The 18476-nt window shown below is 38.1% G+C and overlaps 2 protein-coding genes across 2 annotated transcripts; both read right to left on the bottom strand.

Annotated features, from left to right (window-relative positions):
* Positions 1-3295: 3295 nt before the first annotated feature.
* On the bottom strand, positions 3296-16717 carry LOC134806415 (beta-1,4-glucuronyltransferase 1-like). The gene is made up of 4 exons (XM_063779681.1): positions 16615-16717; positions 15509-16416; positions 14880-15036; positions 3296-5773 (listed from the first exon to the last, which is right to left on the bottom strand). The coding sequence occupies exons 1-4, from the start codon at positions 16675-16677 to the stop codon at positions 5552-5554; spliced, it is 1350 nt and encodes a 449-aa protein (XP_063635751.1). The 5' UTR covers positions 16678-16717; the 3' UTR covers positions 3296-5551.
* On the bottom strand, positions 8182-12255 carry LOC134806434 (trypsin alpha-like). Its single transcript, XM_063779713.1, has 6 exons — positions 11593-12255; positions 10538-10648; positions 9608-9734; positions 9193-9442; positions 8743-8892; positions 8182-8384 (listed from the first exon to the last, which is right to left on the bottom strand). Exons 1-6 carry the CDS (start codon positions 11636-11638, stop codon positions 8238-8240), a joined length of 831 nt encoding a protein of 276 aa, XP_063635783.1. The 5' UTR covers positions 11639-12255; the 3' UTR covers positions 8182-8237.
* Positions 16718-18476: the final 1759 nt, after the last annotated feature.

Here is an 18476-nt window from a genome sequence, read left to right as displayed (position 1 = left end):
TACCCGTAATTTTTTTGTAGTCTATATTATATAAAATACCAATTAGACATCACACGGTAAATAATCTATCACATAACAGTTAATTTAGCGATCTGCCCCACTGTTAATCTGAACCCGAACGGTCTGATCCGAAAATCGGTGGGTCAAACACATTTCAGAAAAAGGTCACTTCTGTGGAACAAATCATCGAAAGTCAACGACCCAGGTACAGGTAGGTACATATAGTCACATTTTTCATAAGATCAGAGTCTTAATTAAAGTACATACCTACAAAAAATTAAGCCACCTGTAAGGATGCAGTTCAAACATTAGCTTCTCATTCTCTTAACTTTGCGATGTCTACAGGAAAGACAAGAGCGAGTTTAGCGTAGGTACCTGCAATTAAATATGTAAGTATGACCCGTATATCGATCAAGTGAATCGGCATTCAAATGAAAAAAAATACTATAAAGAGGTAGGATAAAAAACTACATATAAACTTTGATCAATTTATTATAAACCATTCGGCGCGACAGAGCGCGCGGTATTTATATCACCACCGTGACATAGTTACGAGTATGTCGCTATCGGCGCTCCCACACCAACTAAAATGTGATAAACAGCTGGCGTGTACAGTTTTATGGCGATCGTTTGGTCAATAATAGTTTTTAGCGAGTTCCATGTTTTTAGAATCTTGTTTGGGTTTTGCTATTGAAATACAAGAAACTTTCGATTTAAGGTTGACTCACGCTAGACCAGGCCGGGGCCAGGCCGCAGCTTTCGGCGCTATGGAAAGCACCACGTGATCACCGATGAGCCGTCATAGATAATGACATGTCGGACGCCTCGGCTCGGGCCCGGCCCGGTCAAGCGTGACTCATCCTTTAGTGTGCTTTCCTGCGGGCCTAAGCTAGTCGATCACTTTTGTCGTCGTAGCGGTCACATTCTAACAAGTATGTATGTGCAAGAGTGACGCCTGTGACGTGTGTGACGCTAGGCTAGACGGTAAAAGTGCCACCGTCATACCATAACTGTGCCTTTATAAGTAAGTGGTAGCGCCAGGGTAAGAGCGCCTTATAAGTACTTACCCTTGCCACGAGTTAGACTTGGCCATATTCACTAGCGTTTGCGTAACAAACTAACCTGCAATGCATCTCTCTCGTACTGACATTGGTGCAAGCGAGATGCAGTGCGTTTGAGATGACGCAGTCGCTAGCGTTACGGTCGCGAAAAACTCATGGAAAGGGTAAAGGAATGTTTGGGGCGCGGTGCAATTAAGCAATATACCTATACTACTTACCTATTTACTTAAATTTATAACAAAAATCTCACTGCTCATTTGGTATGAGTGGAAACGATGTACCTGAGAGAGAAAACTTTGGTAAACAAAAACGCGTGTATTCCGAAGATTGTTGAGCGTATTCAAATTTTTTTGTACAAAATATTCGATCACATTTTGGATTTCGTACCCTCACAGATGAATTATGAATTACAAATCTTGATGAAGAGACTAAAGAATTACTAAAATTGAACGTCCCAGGTCACCTTTTTAGCATCATTATTACAATTAAGTATTTTTTAAACTTTATTGCACAAAACACAAAAATAACGTACTAGGTGAACTTAATGCCTAACAGTCAACCATCGGGCTAAACAGAGACATGCCTCACTATTACTTTTTTATTACTACAATGAACATAAGAAAACAATAAAAATAAAGTTACGAAAACTATTTGTACCTAATTTAAAATTTTGGAAAACGCCTGTCACGTTTTTTTTCTGTGAGAATTAGTATGCTACTCTTTTTTTATTAAATGCTTTGTTTCCGCTACCCCAAGGTTGCCTGGATGAGATCGCTCTTTAGCGATAAGACCGCCTGTTGTCTGCCTCTATCTTTAATCGATTGTTTTTCTATAATGTAAGCTGTATCTTTTACTGAGGTGTGCCAATAAAGAGTATTCTGTGCTATCTATCTGTGCGTGCCAATGCCATTGCCAGTGTAAAATACAGGCAGTGCCAGTTTGGTCGTTTGAAAGTTAAACGAAGTGCGTGGGATACCTACCTACCTAGATTTATCTTCTCTCAGGTATATCATAACGATATTGTATAAATGCTTTACCCTTTCTCGTAGGTTTTGGTAAATGCGTCACATTACATGATTTTATGTTTGATACATATTATTATTTATAATTTAAACAGAGGACATTTATTTTATCAAAAGTTGGCGTTAGCTCCAAATTAACGAAGTATATAAATTTACTATCGTCTATAGTAACAATAAGTAAATTAAAATTACCTCACTATATTGTATAACTTCTACTATTTAAGACTATAAAAAATTATACTAGATAAGTGATCTAACCGGTATTTAATACTAACGCCAACTTCGATATTTACAAAATCTTAATCCTTTCAAAGATGTAGGTAACTAACATTATATTTCGCGTGTTTTTTGTTACTTTACATATTATTATTATAAAATATTTATATATTATAAACATTCACATTTATTTTTTAATTACTATTTATTCTATATTTCACTAACAAATTGTTTAATAAAACATTAAATGTGCAATTAGTTTAGCAAGACAAAAATAATTAGATGCCGTTAGATTAATCCAGCCATTTTGAAATAAGTAATTCAATAATTATATAAATATTATGCCAACAAAATCACAGTATAAAATAGTTCTAAAGACTCTTATTTATTAGATTTTAAAATAAAGTATGAACCCTGTGCGCTTATACTTACGTTTACCCTACTTCACTTAGGTACCCTATTTTTGTATCACTTAGTACCAACCTAAACAATTTGAAACACTAAATTAATGAAGCCTTAAAATGGTAACAAATACTTAATTAAAACAGTTTCGTGTAACAGCCTAACAGCTAAAATACTCAGATTCATACATTACATTCATAATAATTAATACAATTGGTGGATTAAATATGAATACAGCATGATTTATGTAGTTATATCAGACCACACTTACAATGCTTTTTTTTTCGATTTCGGGATTCCATACGAGTAGTAAAAGATTCGTATGGTCTACATATTGACTAACATCGGATTTTAGCCTAAAATTTTTAGGGTAGGTACCTACAAAATTTATTAACAGGTAGGTATCGAGTGCCTATATCGATAAAATCATTTATCGATATTTTTCCCATACAAAAAAAATAATGGCTCCATTCGCGTTTATTTTATTTTTTAAGAGACTAATTTAAATTTTCAATGACTACACATAGACCGCGGGCCAGGAGCAGGAGCAACTGCTCCCGCTTGATACTGTGTCAGATGATAGTTTAGATGCTATTATGAATTAAAATAATAGTCAGCCGGTTGTATCGTGGTGGAAAGACCGTCAGTTGATCATGTCCGCAAATCCATAAGGCGTTTATTGAAATGCCAGATGAAATCCTACATGCAAAGTTTCATGATTTAGTTATTACTATAATAAAAAGGTACAGCGCTTATTTTTTACACGTTTATGCAAGTAGCTGACGGTCTTTCCACCGCTATACAACCGGCTGACGGTTGTTTTTATTTATAATAACATCTAAACTATCTTCTGACAAAGTATCAAACGGGAGGCGATGACAAAATTTATTTAATCTTTTTACATGTTTCGGTGGCTGCCATTCCTCAACTCATCAACGAAGCGCCAGCTGACGTCCATGAGGGATCACCATGCATAGCCATTAACCAATATACGAGTTATCGCCCGGGAGGCGATTGGTCATGAAAATCTGTTCGTGGCTCGCAGTCTAACAGACACCGCATTAAGAAGCATTTACAAGGTCACAGTCATAGTGCAATTTTACTTGTAAATATAGTTACAAAAATAAACGCACTGACAAAAAAAACTGGTCACTAGTAGGTACATGGGAAAATATCGATAATTGATATTATCTTCATAGGAACTCCCTTATTGCCTGTAATTATATTTTGCCCCCTAAAATCCGATGTCTGCTAATGTGTTGTAAATGGTAGTTCACATTTGACGTGCAGAACAATATTGCATGAACGATATGTATAAAACTTAACATAATTTGACAACAATTGACAGTAAACACTATTGTAGGTACAATGTTACATATGTTTGCAGTGATCAACAACCAAAGCGTGTAACATCGAAACGTAAATAATATACACGATATAGATGGCGCTAATATTAATAAGCTTGAACTTTATATAGGCAGATTTAGACTAAGACTAAGTTTGCAACGATTTTGATAGCATACGCAATGCAAGTGTTATATACGTCATCGTCATCATTTCATATAAGTTAGACGTTTAAAATCACACTTGTGCAAGCTTGTGTGTGCTATCAAAATCGTTGCAGACTTGTTTTAGTCTAACTCTAGCGATAAACCATATTTACACTGCGCTCCTTTACACCACTTATACTCTATATCTAAAGTATTTTTAAAGCAAAAGTCAATAATTCTGTGCGTTGCGTCCTTAAGAATAAAGAAAAGACACTTAGCACGAGGAATTGTGTACATTGACCAGCCTGTTTGTATCTCTATCGCTCGCGCGTATTTAATTTGCTCTCCCGCCCATGATGACGGCGGTTAATGATACTTTGCGAGCGGGACATAGCAATATAAATATGCACGTGCGATAGAGATAGGAACAGGCGGATCAATATACGACAATCCTAGTGCTAAGCGTCCTTTCCTTACTATTAATGTGAGCGTCGGGGGCGCGCAGCATTAAAATGGTTTATCTCTATCAGAATATCAGAGAAGTATAGGTACTGACTAACACAACAATTTTTAAACTAATATTGTAACGAATTACAAATATCTTTTGTAACTATTTAATCAGAACAACCTCGTTTAAATATTGGTCGTTTTCTACAATCCGTATACATTCAAACAAAATTGACAGTTACATAACGCTTAAAAATGTTGACCAACCGTTACAACAACAACAAGACAAGTTAGCTGATGGTTTGAAGTCGCTGCTGCAAATTGTAAAGTGCTGACAGTTTAGCTAGGTACCAAAATAACGAACTTTTTATAGAGGCTAACAGCTTAGTCAGGTAGGGTTTATTTTTGCCTCTTTGTCCAGTTATTTTAAGATTGATAAAAGGTACAGTCAGCGGCAGTTGTTAAGAAAAATGTTCAGAGCACCATTGTAAGGGCGTTTGTAGGTAGGTATAGGTGCCAATATTATTTTGACTGCCTCGTCCGCTTAGCTACTTTTGCTGATAACTGTACCTTTTATTTTTTATTCAATGCGGTTTTAAAACAAGTATTCAGTTATGGTTTTAGGGTTCAACATTTTTCAGGGATTTGTCTTCTAGCACTTCCAATTACATAAACAAAATATCCTCACTATTTAACAAAGCAATCCACTTTAGCACTTCACTGTTGAACACATCTAAACAGTACCACAACCACACTAATCATAAGACCTAGCGAGGCCTTTGGCTTTTTAGAGGCCAGAGACCTCCTAAAAAATCCCGCATTTATAATTCACTAAACTGTCACATTAAACACATCCCAGTACCACAAGAACACTTATTATAAGGCCGGGCCTCACTGTCCGGCCTAGCGAAGCCTATGCCTTCTTCGAGGCCGGAGGCCTCCTCAACAAATGCAGTGGGTCTCTCCGGTACCTCGCGAAGAGTTCCCTCTTGAAGGTCTCGAAGTGTTTTCTGTTCTTTTCGTTTTGTTTTTCTCGCCACAAGGGTCTGGTCCTCCTGGCTTGTAGGCCCCAGTGGATGGTGAAGATCGGGGACAGAACTCGGAACTGGTAGCCGATTAGAAACATTTCGTACACCTGGAAGAAGAAAGGGGAGGTTATGTAATCAGTTATATCACAACATGAATGTTTACTGTGGAATAATTGAAAGTAGTCATTTTTTTACTTAGGCCACTGAATAAATAATAGTACTAGGTACAGAAGACTCACTCTAACAAAACGCGTCTGTTACGATCAGCACAGATATGGCCGCTAGGTGGCGACAGCGCCACGCGCGGCTTATGGAAAACCCCAAAATTGGGGCCGAACGGATGTACTTTTAGCTACCTGTAGCAAAGCGACGAAATCGCGGAGTGAGCCACGCCTGCTTAGGCAGGCATTTATTACTTATGTTTTGTGTTTATTGACATTATATTATTGTTTCCAATATTTTATTGATTATGTAAAAGTATGTTGCGATATATTTAGCTACTTTGTCATTATCTCTACAGATAGGGGTTAAGATTAAGTGTGTTGCTATCCCTCTTAGCAACAAGATAGCAGAGAGAGTCCGGCGTTACTAGAAAATATGTGATAATATATGATGCTGACCATACGCAACAGTTATTTTGAAAAGTTGAAATTATTTATAAATCATGTAGGTATAAGATACTCTTCGCTACTGATCTCATTTATTGAAATATGAAACAACAATAAACGTACGACACATTTCTTTGCCAAGAATATATTGTAGGTTGCGGTTGCAATATTCAATGTTGGGTGCCTACAATTATTACTACGTATAGAACCAGCACAGAGAACCAGTATTTTGCACCATAAGTTGTTGTTGTTTTGACAACAAACCATAGAAGCGGACGTGTGAAGCTCGTGACCTAGAGTTAGACCAAGAAAAGTCTGCAGTGATTTTTATAGCCCACGCAGTGCAAGTGTAATTTTAAACGTCAAACGTCTATGAAATTATGACGTATAAATAACACTTGCACTGCGTGGGCTATCAAAATTGCTGCAGACTGTTCTTGGTCTAACTATAAACGCGTAAGCGCCATGATTTTACGGCGCTTACGACGTTTTGGTTGCGTGGTGTACCTGCAGGTTGCGATTACGTCAATTTCATTGTTTGGTATGTGGTATGTGGTATGGGTCTCTATAAGTAGTAACAATTACTGGATGTTTTTAGATATTCTTAACTATTATAATTTCTTAAAAATCTAGATTTACAGAAAATCTTTCTTACAATAGGTATTTTCTCTGAAACGTATAAGTAAGTATACAATGTGTAAGAGCCTCGACGACCTTACAAACACAACACTGCATTTAAGTACCTACTTTAGGTATTTTCTTGTTTACAAACAAAGTACACCACAGTGTACATCCACACACATTTTGATTTTGAACAGACATTTTAATGTCGTTTTGAACATAGTCAATCGGGGAGGGGAAAGTGCGCCCTCGAGGCAACTAAAGGGTTAAAAGCCCTAAGCGCTGTCACCGGCTTTTCCTTTTGTTTACTGGGAAAAGTGTTCAGTGGCCGGGGCTCTAACCCTTAAGTTACAGCTGTCATTTTAGGAAAGGCGCTTTAGCCTACATGTACGTATGTCGTTGTACATTTTGTCTTTGTCAATGATAGTACAAGATACCTAAAAGTTGTTTTTGTAAGTGACGATTAGCAACTGTCGTAACATATAACTTTCAACACTTTTCTAAACTCATTAGGACTATCCATATGTCAATTAAAACGCTAAAGAAAACAACTTCAAATTCCAATATTTATTTAAAAACGTACGAAAACAAATCGTTGCCAGGTCTGAAAGAAAACCAGTACAATGTATTTAAAGATTGTATCACAGACGTTGAATGACCGAGATCCGCTAACACAGTCACACGGTTATCTATTTTAAGATCTGAACAATTAAGTTTACAATTCCATGTAAAACAACCTGGAGTTGAGTCATTTTAGCTTTAAGGTGCCATCGCGATCCCTAACTAATATTCGCCATAGGGTATTTTACTTTTTTCGATCCTTTTACTAATTGACCCCTTTAGTATTTTATTCTAATTGAAATCGATATCTTATGGAAATAAACTTTTTCTACTCGTCTACTTTAATCTTTGGATTAAGGCTTCATATTCACGAATTAAACTATAATGGCATATTTTTATGTTAAATAAATAGATATTCTATTATGACACTTCTGAACTGAAGTAATTGCTATTTGAACAACTATAATCTTCATTATGCAACAATTTAGTAAACTATAATATTCATTATGAAATATTTTCTCATTGTACAGACTATAGAATAAAACGACATCAACGAGCCTTTAACCCGAAAGGGTCATAGATAAGTACTTCGTTTCTGGCGAACTTAGATGTATAAATAGTTGTATAATTAATAGTTATATTAGTTCACTAAATTGTTGCACAGTGAAATTTATAGTTGTTGTTAGTACATAGTAAAATACCCTATTGAAGAACTTATGACCATGTTCAGCTAAGTCTATTTGTTTGTTGTAAAATTATCCTTATTGCGATGGGATGAAGTCTAAAGTCCAGTGGTAGTGGTAACCCAGTCTCTAAGTGCGGCGATGTTCGAGAACACAGTTGGAGAGAGAGGGAGAGCGCAGCCGCGTGCGAAAGAGACAACGCCATACGCGACGCCTTGAAATACGGCTGGGCCGCCGGAGTCACCCTGAAAAACCAAAATATTAATTTATAGGCTGGGTTTTAGAGCGTTTTCACACTGTCCTTTACTGTCCATACCGGATCCGAATCTTAGCGTGGATCCAGGCTAGACCCGGGCCATACCCAGACACGATTTTTTTTTTCCATGATTTACTGGAATTTATTGTTCCTATTCATCACAATATTCTTCTAAGCACTCCCTTTTGCCCTGGTGAGTAAATTTACTCGTCGAGAATCCATGGGCAATTGTGACCATATAAGAACTATCACAAGACAAAAGATCCATCATCAGAATAGGTGATCATCAGTTTCCAAATATATATTTATACAAATATATATATATATATATTATCTTCAAATCATACCTGACAGGAAGACACCCCTCCAATGAGGAAGTGCCCTCCGCAGAACATGTTGTTGGTCAAAGAGGCTCCGTACGAGAGTTGGCACAGCCAGTGCGGGACCACTGGGACGTTGGCCTCCATCATAATACGCGGAATGCGACGGCCCCGAGGCTGGAACAAATATACCAAGTTGAGATTACTAGAGCCTTTTTATTAAATAAATAAATAGTAAATATTAACCAAAATAGCACACGACACGACGCCGACGTCTTTTAAGGTAAGTATAATGTAACAAAACTAACTAATTATTTAATTAATTATTTAGAGGAATATAACCATCTATAACATTATCAGATTAGTCTCCTTGTATCTTTTCTGTGATACTTATCTATGTATATCTTTTGTGTTCCTTTGCTACCCATAATAATATAATATAATAGTTAATACCCATTTTATAAGAGATATACTTACGGCAGTAAGACCCCACCCAGTAACAGTGAGCCTTACTAAAGGAACAGCCTGCCCCCTTGCCGGCAGCCGTATCGGTCGGATCGCCGCGCTCCAAGCTAGCGGCTGTGCCAGTCTCAGCACGGCTATGTCGTGGTCGAACGTCGGTCGGCCGTACTGCGGGTGCACGGAGACGCTGGCGACGGGCACGACGCGCCCGCCGGAGTCGCGCCGGGTCGATCCGGCACGGAGACGGATGGCCGACGGATCCGTGCTGGAAGGATTACTATTGTTAGGAGTTTGTGAAGATTTTCGAACACTTCTGTGTTACTACTTAATTCATGCAAAAATAAATCTAGGTATAACTTTAAGTTCTCAACACTAAAGAAGACAGCGTCTTTGAATTTGAATTAATTCGAAATAGATGACTTGAACTTACTTGTTAACACAGTGTGCTGCAGTCATAATATAATCTTGGCTGATGATAAACCCTCCGCAAAAGGAGTTCCCATTCAGAACCATTGACACCTGATAAGGATGCCTAGTGATGGAACTGGCCCTTCCACCTACCAACAAATAAAAATAAAAAATGGTATATTTTAGCCTATAATTTATTTATTAGCATACAACTTAACAACAACAAAACTATGTTCAGAACAGTAGGTTCCTGCCAAAGATGACATTTGTATGCACACTTTCTTAATGCCGACTGTATATACCTAACGCCCACAAAGAATTGGACTCATCAATACTAGCCCAATCTTGAGGGGTAGATACTAAGTAGAAGGCACCGAAGAGCTCTTCAAACTTTCTTTTGCCTCCGTCATCAGATCAGCTCATTAGTACTAAATTATTGTACTCTCATTCATAATATGTACCTATATATGCAAAATTTCCGATCTATTTGGCTGTTGGAGGGACAGGAGAATTGTAACAATTTTTACTTTTATGGTCATAACTCTGTTGTATTTTGTATTAGAACCTAGATTTGCGAAGACTATATCATCTGACAGCAAATTTAATAAGCATTATTTACAATCTTTATTAGAAACGCCATATTGTACTTAAAACCATTTAAAAACATTTTTAGCATCAATCCCGTCTGTTTCAACTCTCCTAATACCGAGGTCACTTGAAACAGGTGCTCAAGTAAATTGACACACATCTGTAACTTACGAATTTAATCAATACGCGTAAATAGAAAACTAGTGTGTCAATGAAACATTTTCATCGACAACCGCAGCTCAATCTAGAATTTTATTTTTCAATTCCGTCTTTTAGTTGGTAACAGATTTTAAAAATACAGATTGTGGCAGCGTAACCTGAAAATAATTGTGTCAATAAAAGGATATAACATATATGTACCTACCTATAATCTGTCCGCTGAGCTCAGGGCACACCGCTTCCAGGGGTTCCAGCTCTACATTTTGGAGATCCTCCTCTTTTAGAGTTTCTATGTTGTCACTGGTTTCTTGGAGTTCTAAAAATTTAAAAAAGAATTAGACTTTGTACAATGACATAGGTATGACCTACTAATGACCTACTATGCTATGCTTAAACCAGGATTGACTCACTGAAATCTCAACCTTATCCTTTAATTGTTTAAATCCGTGGTAGAATCCTAACCTAAACACATACTTCCCAATAAATGGGCATAGCAGCACAATAGTTCTCGCTTTAGACCAGGTTCATGCGTTCCAAGCACACAATTGTCACCTTTATTTATCACAACATACAATCCAAAATTGCACTCATATACACACACTGTCCAAAAACAAGCACAGCGTTCGTTCACGTATACCACAGGCGGGGTGACAATAGCGACCGTATTACACGATACGGGCACAAACTAGCAGCAGTGCCCCGTAGCTTAGCAAAGACGGCAAAAACTATACACGTCATGGGCCCCTCTCTGTATAATAATCTACCAACAGTAATAACAGACGCACCTAGTTTGTTATTTTTTTTAAATAAACTTAAAGCTTGGCTTGTTGAGCGGTCGTTCTATAATATAGAAGAATTTCTGACTGCGAAATATTAATGATAATAATAGAAATCTACGCAAGTAGCTAATGTATTTAATTTTAATTTTTAATGTTATTTGTACTAGTTATGTAAGCTGACATGTAATTACCTATTACCAATAAAGAATGAGTATGAGTATGAGTATGAGTATATCCAAGTTCTCTTGCTAGAACAGGATCATGGGTTCTAGGCACTAAAGATTAGTAAAGCAACAAGCTCTTTTGAATAGCTCGTATCAGTCATATCTCAAACTTTTCCATTTCAAAATAGAATCCATGACTCCACTCACCCACACTCCCCAATAACAGGTACGAAAGTCCTGGTCATCTTGCATTCGACCAGGAAGCACTCAAATCTCAACCTTACACACTACACAATAGAATCCAAAACTCAACTCACCGACATTCCCCAAAAACAGGCACAGCATGACAAAAATCCAGATCATCTTCAACAATTAATTGACAAGTAGTGTGTCAAGTAGCTAGTCCTCAACTGGCGCCAGTACTCTCCTAGTGGCACGGATTGGTCGAGTTGACCGAGATAGGCAATTTCTCACGCTCTGGCCCATGGTCACGACCCGGCGGTGACCTTTAGGCAGACTCATAGAAAAAATAGGAAAGTGATATAAGGCCAGATCAGATGAATCATAGACTATGTAAATTGCTGAAACTGACCAGTTTATGTGTTTTGTAGTAGGTAACATTTTTCTTTTATTAGCTTCCAGTACCTAGAGGCGTGGTGAGACTGGTGAGCCCATAACCTAATAAAACAAAATACTTTATACATCCCGTCAATGACTGATACTGAAATGTATATCAACTTATTCATACGCTGTAAACTCACAATAAGGAAACAGGTATCCTGGTATAGCAGCACGGACATATGGTCCACCAGAGGGAGCTCCATTTAGTACCCTAAGATGGGGTGAATAGGGATGAAATCGAAGTTCAAACCTGGATAAAAGTTTATTTTTATATGTGGCACATTGATTTTTATACAAAAAAAGTGTTCCGGATGTATAATGATAATTTGTTGTTTCATTTCATAACTTTAGAGATAAACACGAAATAGTAAGAAATCCCAGCTCACCCCGTAGCCTACTACGCCTAGCCCTAGGTCAGGAGGGATTTCCTACTAAGGTGAGTTTTGAAAATTATTGGATCGACACTTTGGGATTATGAACATTATAATAGCTTGATTTATTGTTATTAGAATATACAATTTACGTAGCAGTAGCCTGTAAAAACCAACTCACCTCTCTGTCATCCCTCCTCACCCCATTCATAACCCAACTGCCCTCGTAATCCCTACTCGCCCCATTTTTCGGTACCTTTACACTGTAGGAACCTATAGAAAAAAAATCTTACCATTTTAGTACCTACATTATAAAACTATTAAGTATAACTCGCTTACTTACTTTGTCTGGGGCAGGAATGACTTGCTTTTCCAGTATTATTACAGATGCCTACTACTAAACGAAATAAATCTAAAAGTTAATGTTCAATGACCTTCATTAAAATTATTTTGGTTGTTTAATTATAAATACTAAATGTTCTGCTAAATTATCAACAGATACATTTCTAGTGAGAAATCTAGACGTTTAATTTAATCCAATGCCAATAAGATATGACAGAGCTAATTAACTCTGTTTCATAATATCATCACGCACTGTTTTCTTTTTATTTCAAAATACTAATATTTTAAGTAGAGGACTACTATACAGCGTGTTAGTTAATAAGAGAATATGACCGTGTGCAGATCTTTCTGAACACCTCATCCGTTTAGCCTCTTCTGCTGCTGTATAGAAATTGGGTTAAAAATTTGAATATGAATGTAACAAACTGTTAAGTTTTTCTTCTGGCTCTGGGGTCCATATGGTGTAAGTATTCATCTCGATATCTATGCAAAACAGATCAAATTGAGCCCACGCTCGACTCGTGACGAACGACATTCAATAATCAGCGGAACAGCTGAAACGTTTTATTTTTAAACTTGAACCGAACGTCGGCGTCGCTGGCGCCCTTCACCCGCACCCGGGCTGCGAGTCACAGCAGACAGCGGGCGCACCGAATCATCATCATTTTGGTTGAATAAAAAAATACTTAGTGGAGCTCTAAGTATTGATTAAATAATGTATTTTTCAAATTTAAAGATTTTAGGCCGTACGTTTTCATTGTGGTGGGACTGTTTAATAAATTAAAATTTATAAGCTAATAAAAAGTATATAAATACAATAATATGTAGTGGCAAGCCTACACGGTCACAACCTCAGTGAAGTGACGTTGCTTGCCTATCCTTTACAAGGATACACAGTGCTAAGGAACAAATACAGACCCCACAGCCAACAGTGTGTTTAGGTTTCTTCTGGGAAACTCACATCTGAAAGGGTGTCTAAAAACATTCTAAATCGTGGATCGCTTGATCGTATAACTTGTTATGGACAAGTTATATACAACTATTACTTAGTTTCAATACTTTCAATAGTCTAATCTGGTGGATGAAATTCTGAAGCCGATATTCACCACACCGCGGCTATTCCGAGTAGGTATTCTAAACTATCCAGTGTAAGTAGTCAATTTTAATAAAGTTGCATCAACTTGACGCCCTACTAAAATATACTTTTTGTAGAGCCGATGACCTCATTCTTTACTTTATTCGGACAAAAAGCGTTAAGTAAGACTTGCTTTGAGATCTGTCCATTATGTTGTATAATTTGAGTCATGTAGCGATCAAAATAAGTACTTAATACAAACAGTCACGTCACGTGTGCATGTGGTGTTATTTAGAATCTTTTGGATTACCTTTGAGAGTGGCTTTTGAAGTTCTCAATTTGCTTTGAACATTTCACTCGTACTAATATAAGTATTTAGGTCTATAAAATTACGCGTTATAATAGTCCCGTTTTATCATTTAATAATGTAATGGAAATTGATAGAATTGTTATTTGCAAACCGCCTTTTAAAAATTCATACAACATCCGGCATGCAACTCTGTAACTGTGTCGGATTAAGTATTGGCCACAATAAATAATTTTTAGCGGCGATCTCGACCCGAGTGCAGCCGGAATGAAACGCATTCATATTCCGATTCCATTACGAAGCTCGATGGCGACTAATTTATGGCTTCATATCACGAAAATGGAGATATATTGGTGTAATGGCCAGTGGTCATATTGATATAACTTTGTCAAAAATTACATTTTATCGCTGAAAATTCAAACACCATGTTAATTGGAAAAGGTCACTGAGAGCGAAATGCCCGTCATAGCTAGGTAAATGACATCAATTAGACAAAGATTGAAATTTTGTTTGTTCCCATTTTCTAAAATATTAATATTCGTTTGTATAGAGACGCGGTCGCTCCCTTTTCACTTGAAGAAGTTGCAAATATCCGTAGATACAGGGATCGGGGCCACCTTACTGGCATCACGCCAAATTAGAAAACTATTCATGCAGCAATGTGAACTAAGCTTATTGTAGACCTATTCAACTTTTTCCATTATTTACATTTAAATAAGTGTCCGCCATTTCAAATATAGCGAGTGATAGTCGGATTGCGTTCAGACTAAGAATGTTTTATTGCTTAAGTACCCACATTTGTGTAAAAAAAATATCCATCTAGTGAATCCATAACTCAAATACCGCTCACCATGCCCCGGTCCGCGCGTGGCACGTAGCGTAGCTCACCTGCGTATTCCTAGTAAACCCGTAGCCCAGGAACCTCTCGTCGTGCCCCGGCACGGTGTCCGGCGCTACGTAAAACGGCTCGTAGAGTAGCTCGAAGTTGGTCACGTTGTGGCTGACGTGCGTGTGCTCGCTCTCGTTGCCGCCCGTCGCTTCCCATCTAAACATAACATAAGATAAGATAGGATAAGATGATATTGTTATTGTCAAGATGGGCTTACTCCACCCTTCATGCATAAACATTATAATCCTTATCATAAAGAAAAAGAAAAATGGGATAATTTTATGGTCATTGGCAACTACCGGCAGTTAATTACATTTTCATAAAATATGATTTCCGAAAGTAAATGCACGAGTTACTTAAAAAAACATATACATAACATTGTAATTCTGCCTTTAACATTTGAAGAGTGCTCTCGATTTAATAAAACCCCATAATTAGATCCAGACCATCAGGTCAGATGATGGCCTGATGGGGGATGTGTCATCATCAGATGGAACATATATGGGACCAACCCAACCATTTCGTAACCAAGCTATTTTACATATCGGTCCAGAGTGTCCAGAAATCATCTTAACACAAACACACAATAAAATAGTAATCATAAGGTTATTTTACTAGAATAACTCACCTTGTAAAATTAGAAGCGTACTGGTTGTAAATAAACACCTTCCTGTGGAACGGTATCGCCAGCTTCTTCCTCGACAGCCTCAACAGCTCCGACTTGTTCGCCGGAAAACTGGCCACCCTCAAATCCAACTCATAAGTTGGCACCACGTACGCACAGAGCGGGCATTTCGGAACTTTCGCTAAAAACTTATCTAAAGCCTCCGCCATTCCTTTAGACGGTACTATATCTACATCCACCAGAAACACATACGGTGTTTGACAATTCTTTCTCGCTAAATTCCTTAAATGATTCTGAGGATACGGATGTCTAACTCTCCAAGCCATTGTATCTGACTTGATTTCGTAAGGTGGAAGCGGTTTCGCTTCGCAATCCCTCGCCCAGCTTGGTGCATGTCCTGGGACTCCTGGTCTCTCACTAGGCGTAACTACATGTAACGCCATTCTCATGTAGATTTCTGGTTGACAACGGAACAGCCACATAGCGAATGCTCTAAGCAGTCTTAGCTCATCTCCAGCAACAAAGACTGCTACTGATATAGGTCCAGACCAATGCGCTGCGATCCTGAGGAGTTCGTGTAATCGCTCTATTGAGCTTTGAGTTGCTAAGCAGACGCGTCGATCTGATGATAGTTCTGCGTATAAATCTCCAACTGCAGCGTAATCAAACATTTTGTATGACCTTGAACCATCCCATCTTCCAAGTCTCAAGTCTATTCTTGAAATAGGGTCGTCATCAACGCTAGGGTTGGCTGCGTCACAAGGCTCGCATGTGGGGGGTTCGGTGGGGGGTAGAGTGGCGTGTGAGGGGCAGGAGGGGGGGTGGAGCAGCCAGATATTGGCGGCGGCGTTGTAGAGGACGAGTGCGATGGCGCAGATGCTCACGACGCTCCATTGACAACGCCAGCGCCACTGTAAACAAAACCTGATTATACATATGATTCTACAACAAGAAATCTCTTACCTGACTATGCGAATAGTCAATTAGTTATTTGCAAATATGAACGAATTCCTAATTCATAAGATGGTGTAGGTAAGTATAGGTAGTAGGATTATTATTACGGTCTAATTGGGAGCACTCGATAAGGTAGTGTCCATAAAGGTACTCACAATCTTGTCACCTCGCAAGCTGGACATCGGTTTCCTAAACTGGTGGTAGCGCAGCACGGCCATCACATTACTCGTTCATGCTCGGAGATGAACTGCAACCAATGGTTTTGGTCAAACGTAGGATAATTAAATAAATAAAGGTGATTATCTCGAAAAAATTACACAAAAAACCTACGGGACCTCGTTCTTTAATATTAGGTCTTGGGATTGATGATGGAAAATTGTACAAAAATCACGATAATATACATGCAAGCCACTTTAGGTAGCTTTCTTGCCTCTCTGAAGTCTATACCACACTAATAACTCCTATAATCTACATACGTTCAATACTTGTCTATTATGCACAACTATAGCATGAATAGATTGATTTTATCAACCTTACCGAATCAAATCGGAAATTATGGTCATAGTGAAAAAGTAAAAGTACGTTGTCGTAGGTACTGTAGTTAACTATAACTAGTCTAGTTACTAAAGGCCTTCGTAGTTCGTACTTAGCGGCCAAGATCAGAGGGTTATCAAACACTACACCGTCACCGTCGGGAATATTACCCGCCAAGAAAAGGAAAATTGCTTTTCAATGCGAGGTTAATCGATATCACGTCGCATAGGTACACAATATTATAAACAAATTCGATTAATGCATCTTGCAGAACATTCTTAGGGATATCGGCAGATATACCCGTAACACGTTCGCGGACGCGGATTGCATAGCGTCCGTTTTTGTACTCCTCCTGGTGACGCGCCTGCTATTGCATCCGTTATTCTTTTTAAATTTCTTCGTTGAAATGCTTATCAATCCGCTTAACCACAGTATAATATTATTCACCAACTTTTCCTCTACAAGTCACCAGAGTCAAATAATGCGTACTGCCATATTACATAGTTTTATCGAAGTTAAAAATTATCCTGTGACGTCTCCAAATTGGCCCCCCTTTCTGTGACGCAGATGCTATAGCATTCGTCTTTGTATGGCAGTTCCCTTACTAGCCCGGCAGGTGCGTCTGGGAGTGGACACATGTAATTTGGCTGAATTTCGTGCGCGATAGCGATTGTGACGTATTTTTATAAAATCGTAATTAATGTTTTTCTTACGCTATTTAAGTTTTTCATTGTGTTTTAATAATGTTTACTTGCTGTTAATTACACTACAGTAAAATTTTGATAACGGTTAATGTGAAAAAGTGAGGCATGAATGAGTATACCTATTATTGAAATAATTACGTTACTAGTCATAGTTTTGGTCATATAATTGTGAATTATAGCCTGTTGGCGCTCGATGATCACCTCTCACAACGCACCTTATGACACGCATTTGTGGTATCATTCTGTGTATATTTCACGCCTTGTATTTGGTGCAGATGCATCCGAAAAAGAATATAAAGTTGGGTGAATCATCGCTTGGCAGGAAACGTGGTGGACGCTTTACGTCCAGAACTTAACGCGGCGGTGCGTTACAGGGAACTCAAAAAGTGTGTATTGACACTTTTGAGAAGTAGTGTTGGCGTAAAATGCTGCGTATACCTTGGACAGCTAGAAGAACAAACTGCCACTCGGCTCTCTACAACATGCTATGAGACCCATGACTGGGCCTTTAGATTAGAGCCGGTCTCCAACGCATAATTTGTAGGTAGTATCACATAATTTGAAGTCGAATGAACAGCGAACGTGCTTGGGATGGGGCATGTATGAGATATACTCAATATTAAAATGATAAGCAAAGAGGGAACAAAACAGAAGAAGAAAATTGTTTGAAGAGGTCAGCAAATGAGTCTTTAGAGCAAAAATCGCGCCTTTAGGAAGTCAGAAGTCTCAGCCATCAAGTCCATCGAGCACGATGTATGAATGCTATAACATGCGATGTC

This window comes from Cydia splendana, chromosome 3, assembly GCF_910591565.1.
Source record: "Cydia splendana chromosome 3, ilCydSple1.2, whole genome shotgun sequence".
Taxonomy (NCBI): Eukaryota; Metazoa; Arthropoda; class Insecta; order Lepidoptera; family Tortricidae; genus Cydia; species Cydia splendana.
Note: the sequence above shows the minus strand (reverse complement) of the source record. Positions and strands in the feature narration are given on the sequence as shown.

Excerpts from the sequence above, each read along its gene's own strand:
- LOC134806434 (XM_063779713.1), bottom strand. The coding sequence starts at position 11,638 with ATGATCTGGATTTTTGTCATGCTGTGCCTGTTTTTGGGGAATGTCG. Across the intron at positions 10,649-11,592 it reads CCTGTTTTTGGGGAATGTCG|AACTCCAAGAAACCAGTGAC; the intron begins GTGAGTTGAGTT and ends TTAAATTTTTAG. Across the intron at positions 8,893-9,192 it reads CTGGGTGGGGTCTTACTGCC|CCTCGGGGCCGTCGCATTCC; the intron begins GTAAGTATATCT and ends TATTTGTTCCAG.
- LOC134806415 (XM_063779681.1), bottom strand. The coding sequence starts at position 16,677 with ATGGCCGTGCTGCGCTACCACCAGTTTAGGAAACCGATGTCCAGCTTG. Across the intron at positions 16,417-16,614 it reads GCTTGCGAGGTGACAAGATT|TGGCGCTGGCGTTGTCAATG; the intron begins GTGAGTACCTTT and ends TTTTGTTTACAG. Across the intron at positions 15,037-15,508 it reads TACGCTTCTAATTTTACAAG|ATGGGAAGCGACGGGCGGCA; the intron begins GTGAGTTATTCT and ends TGTTATGTTTAG.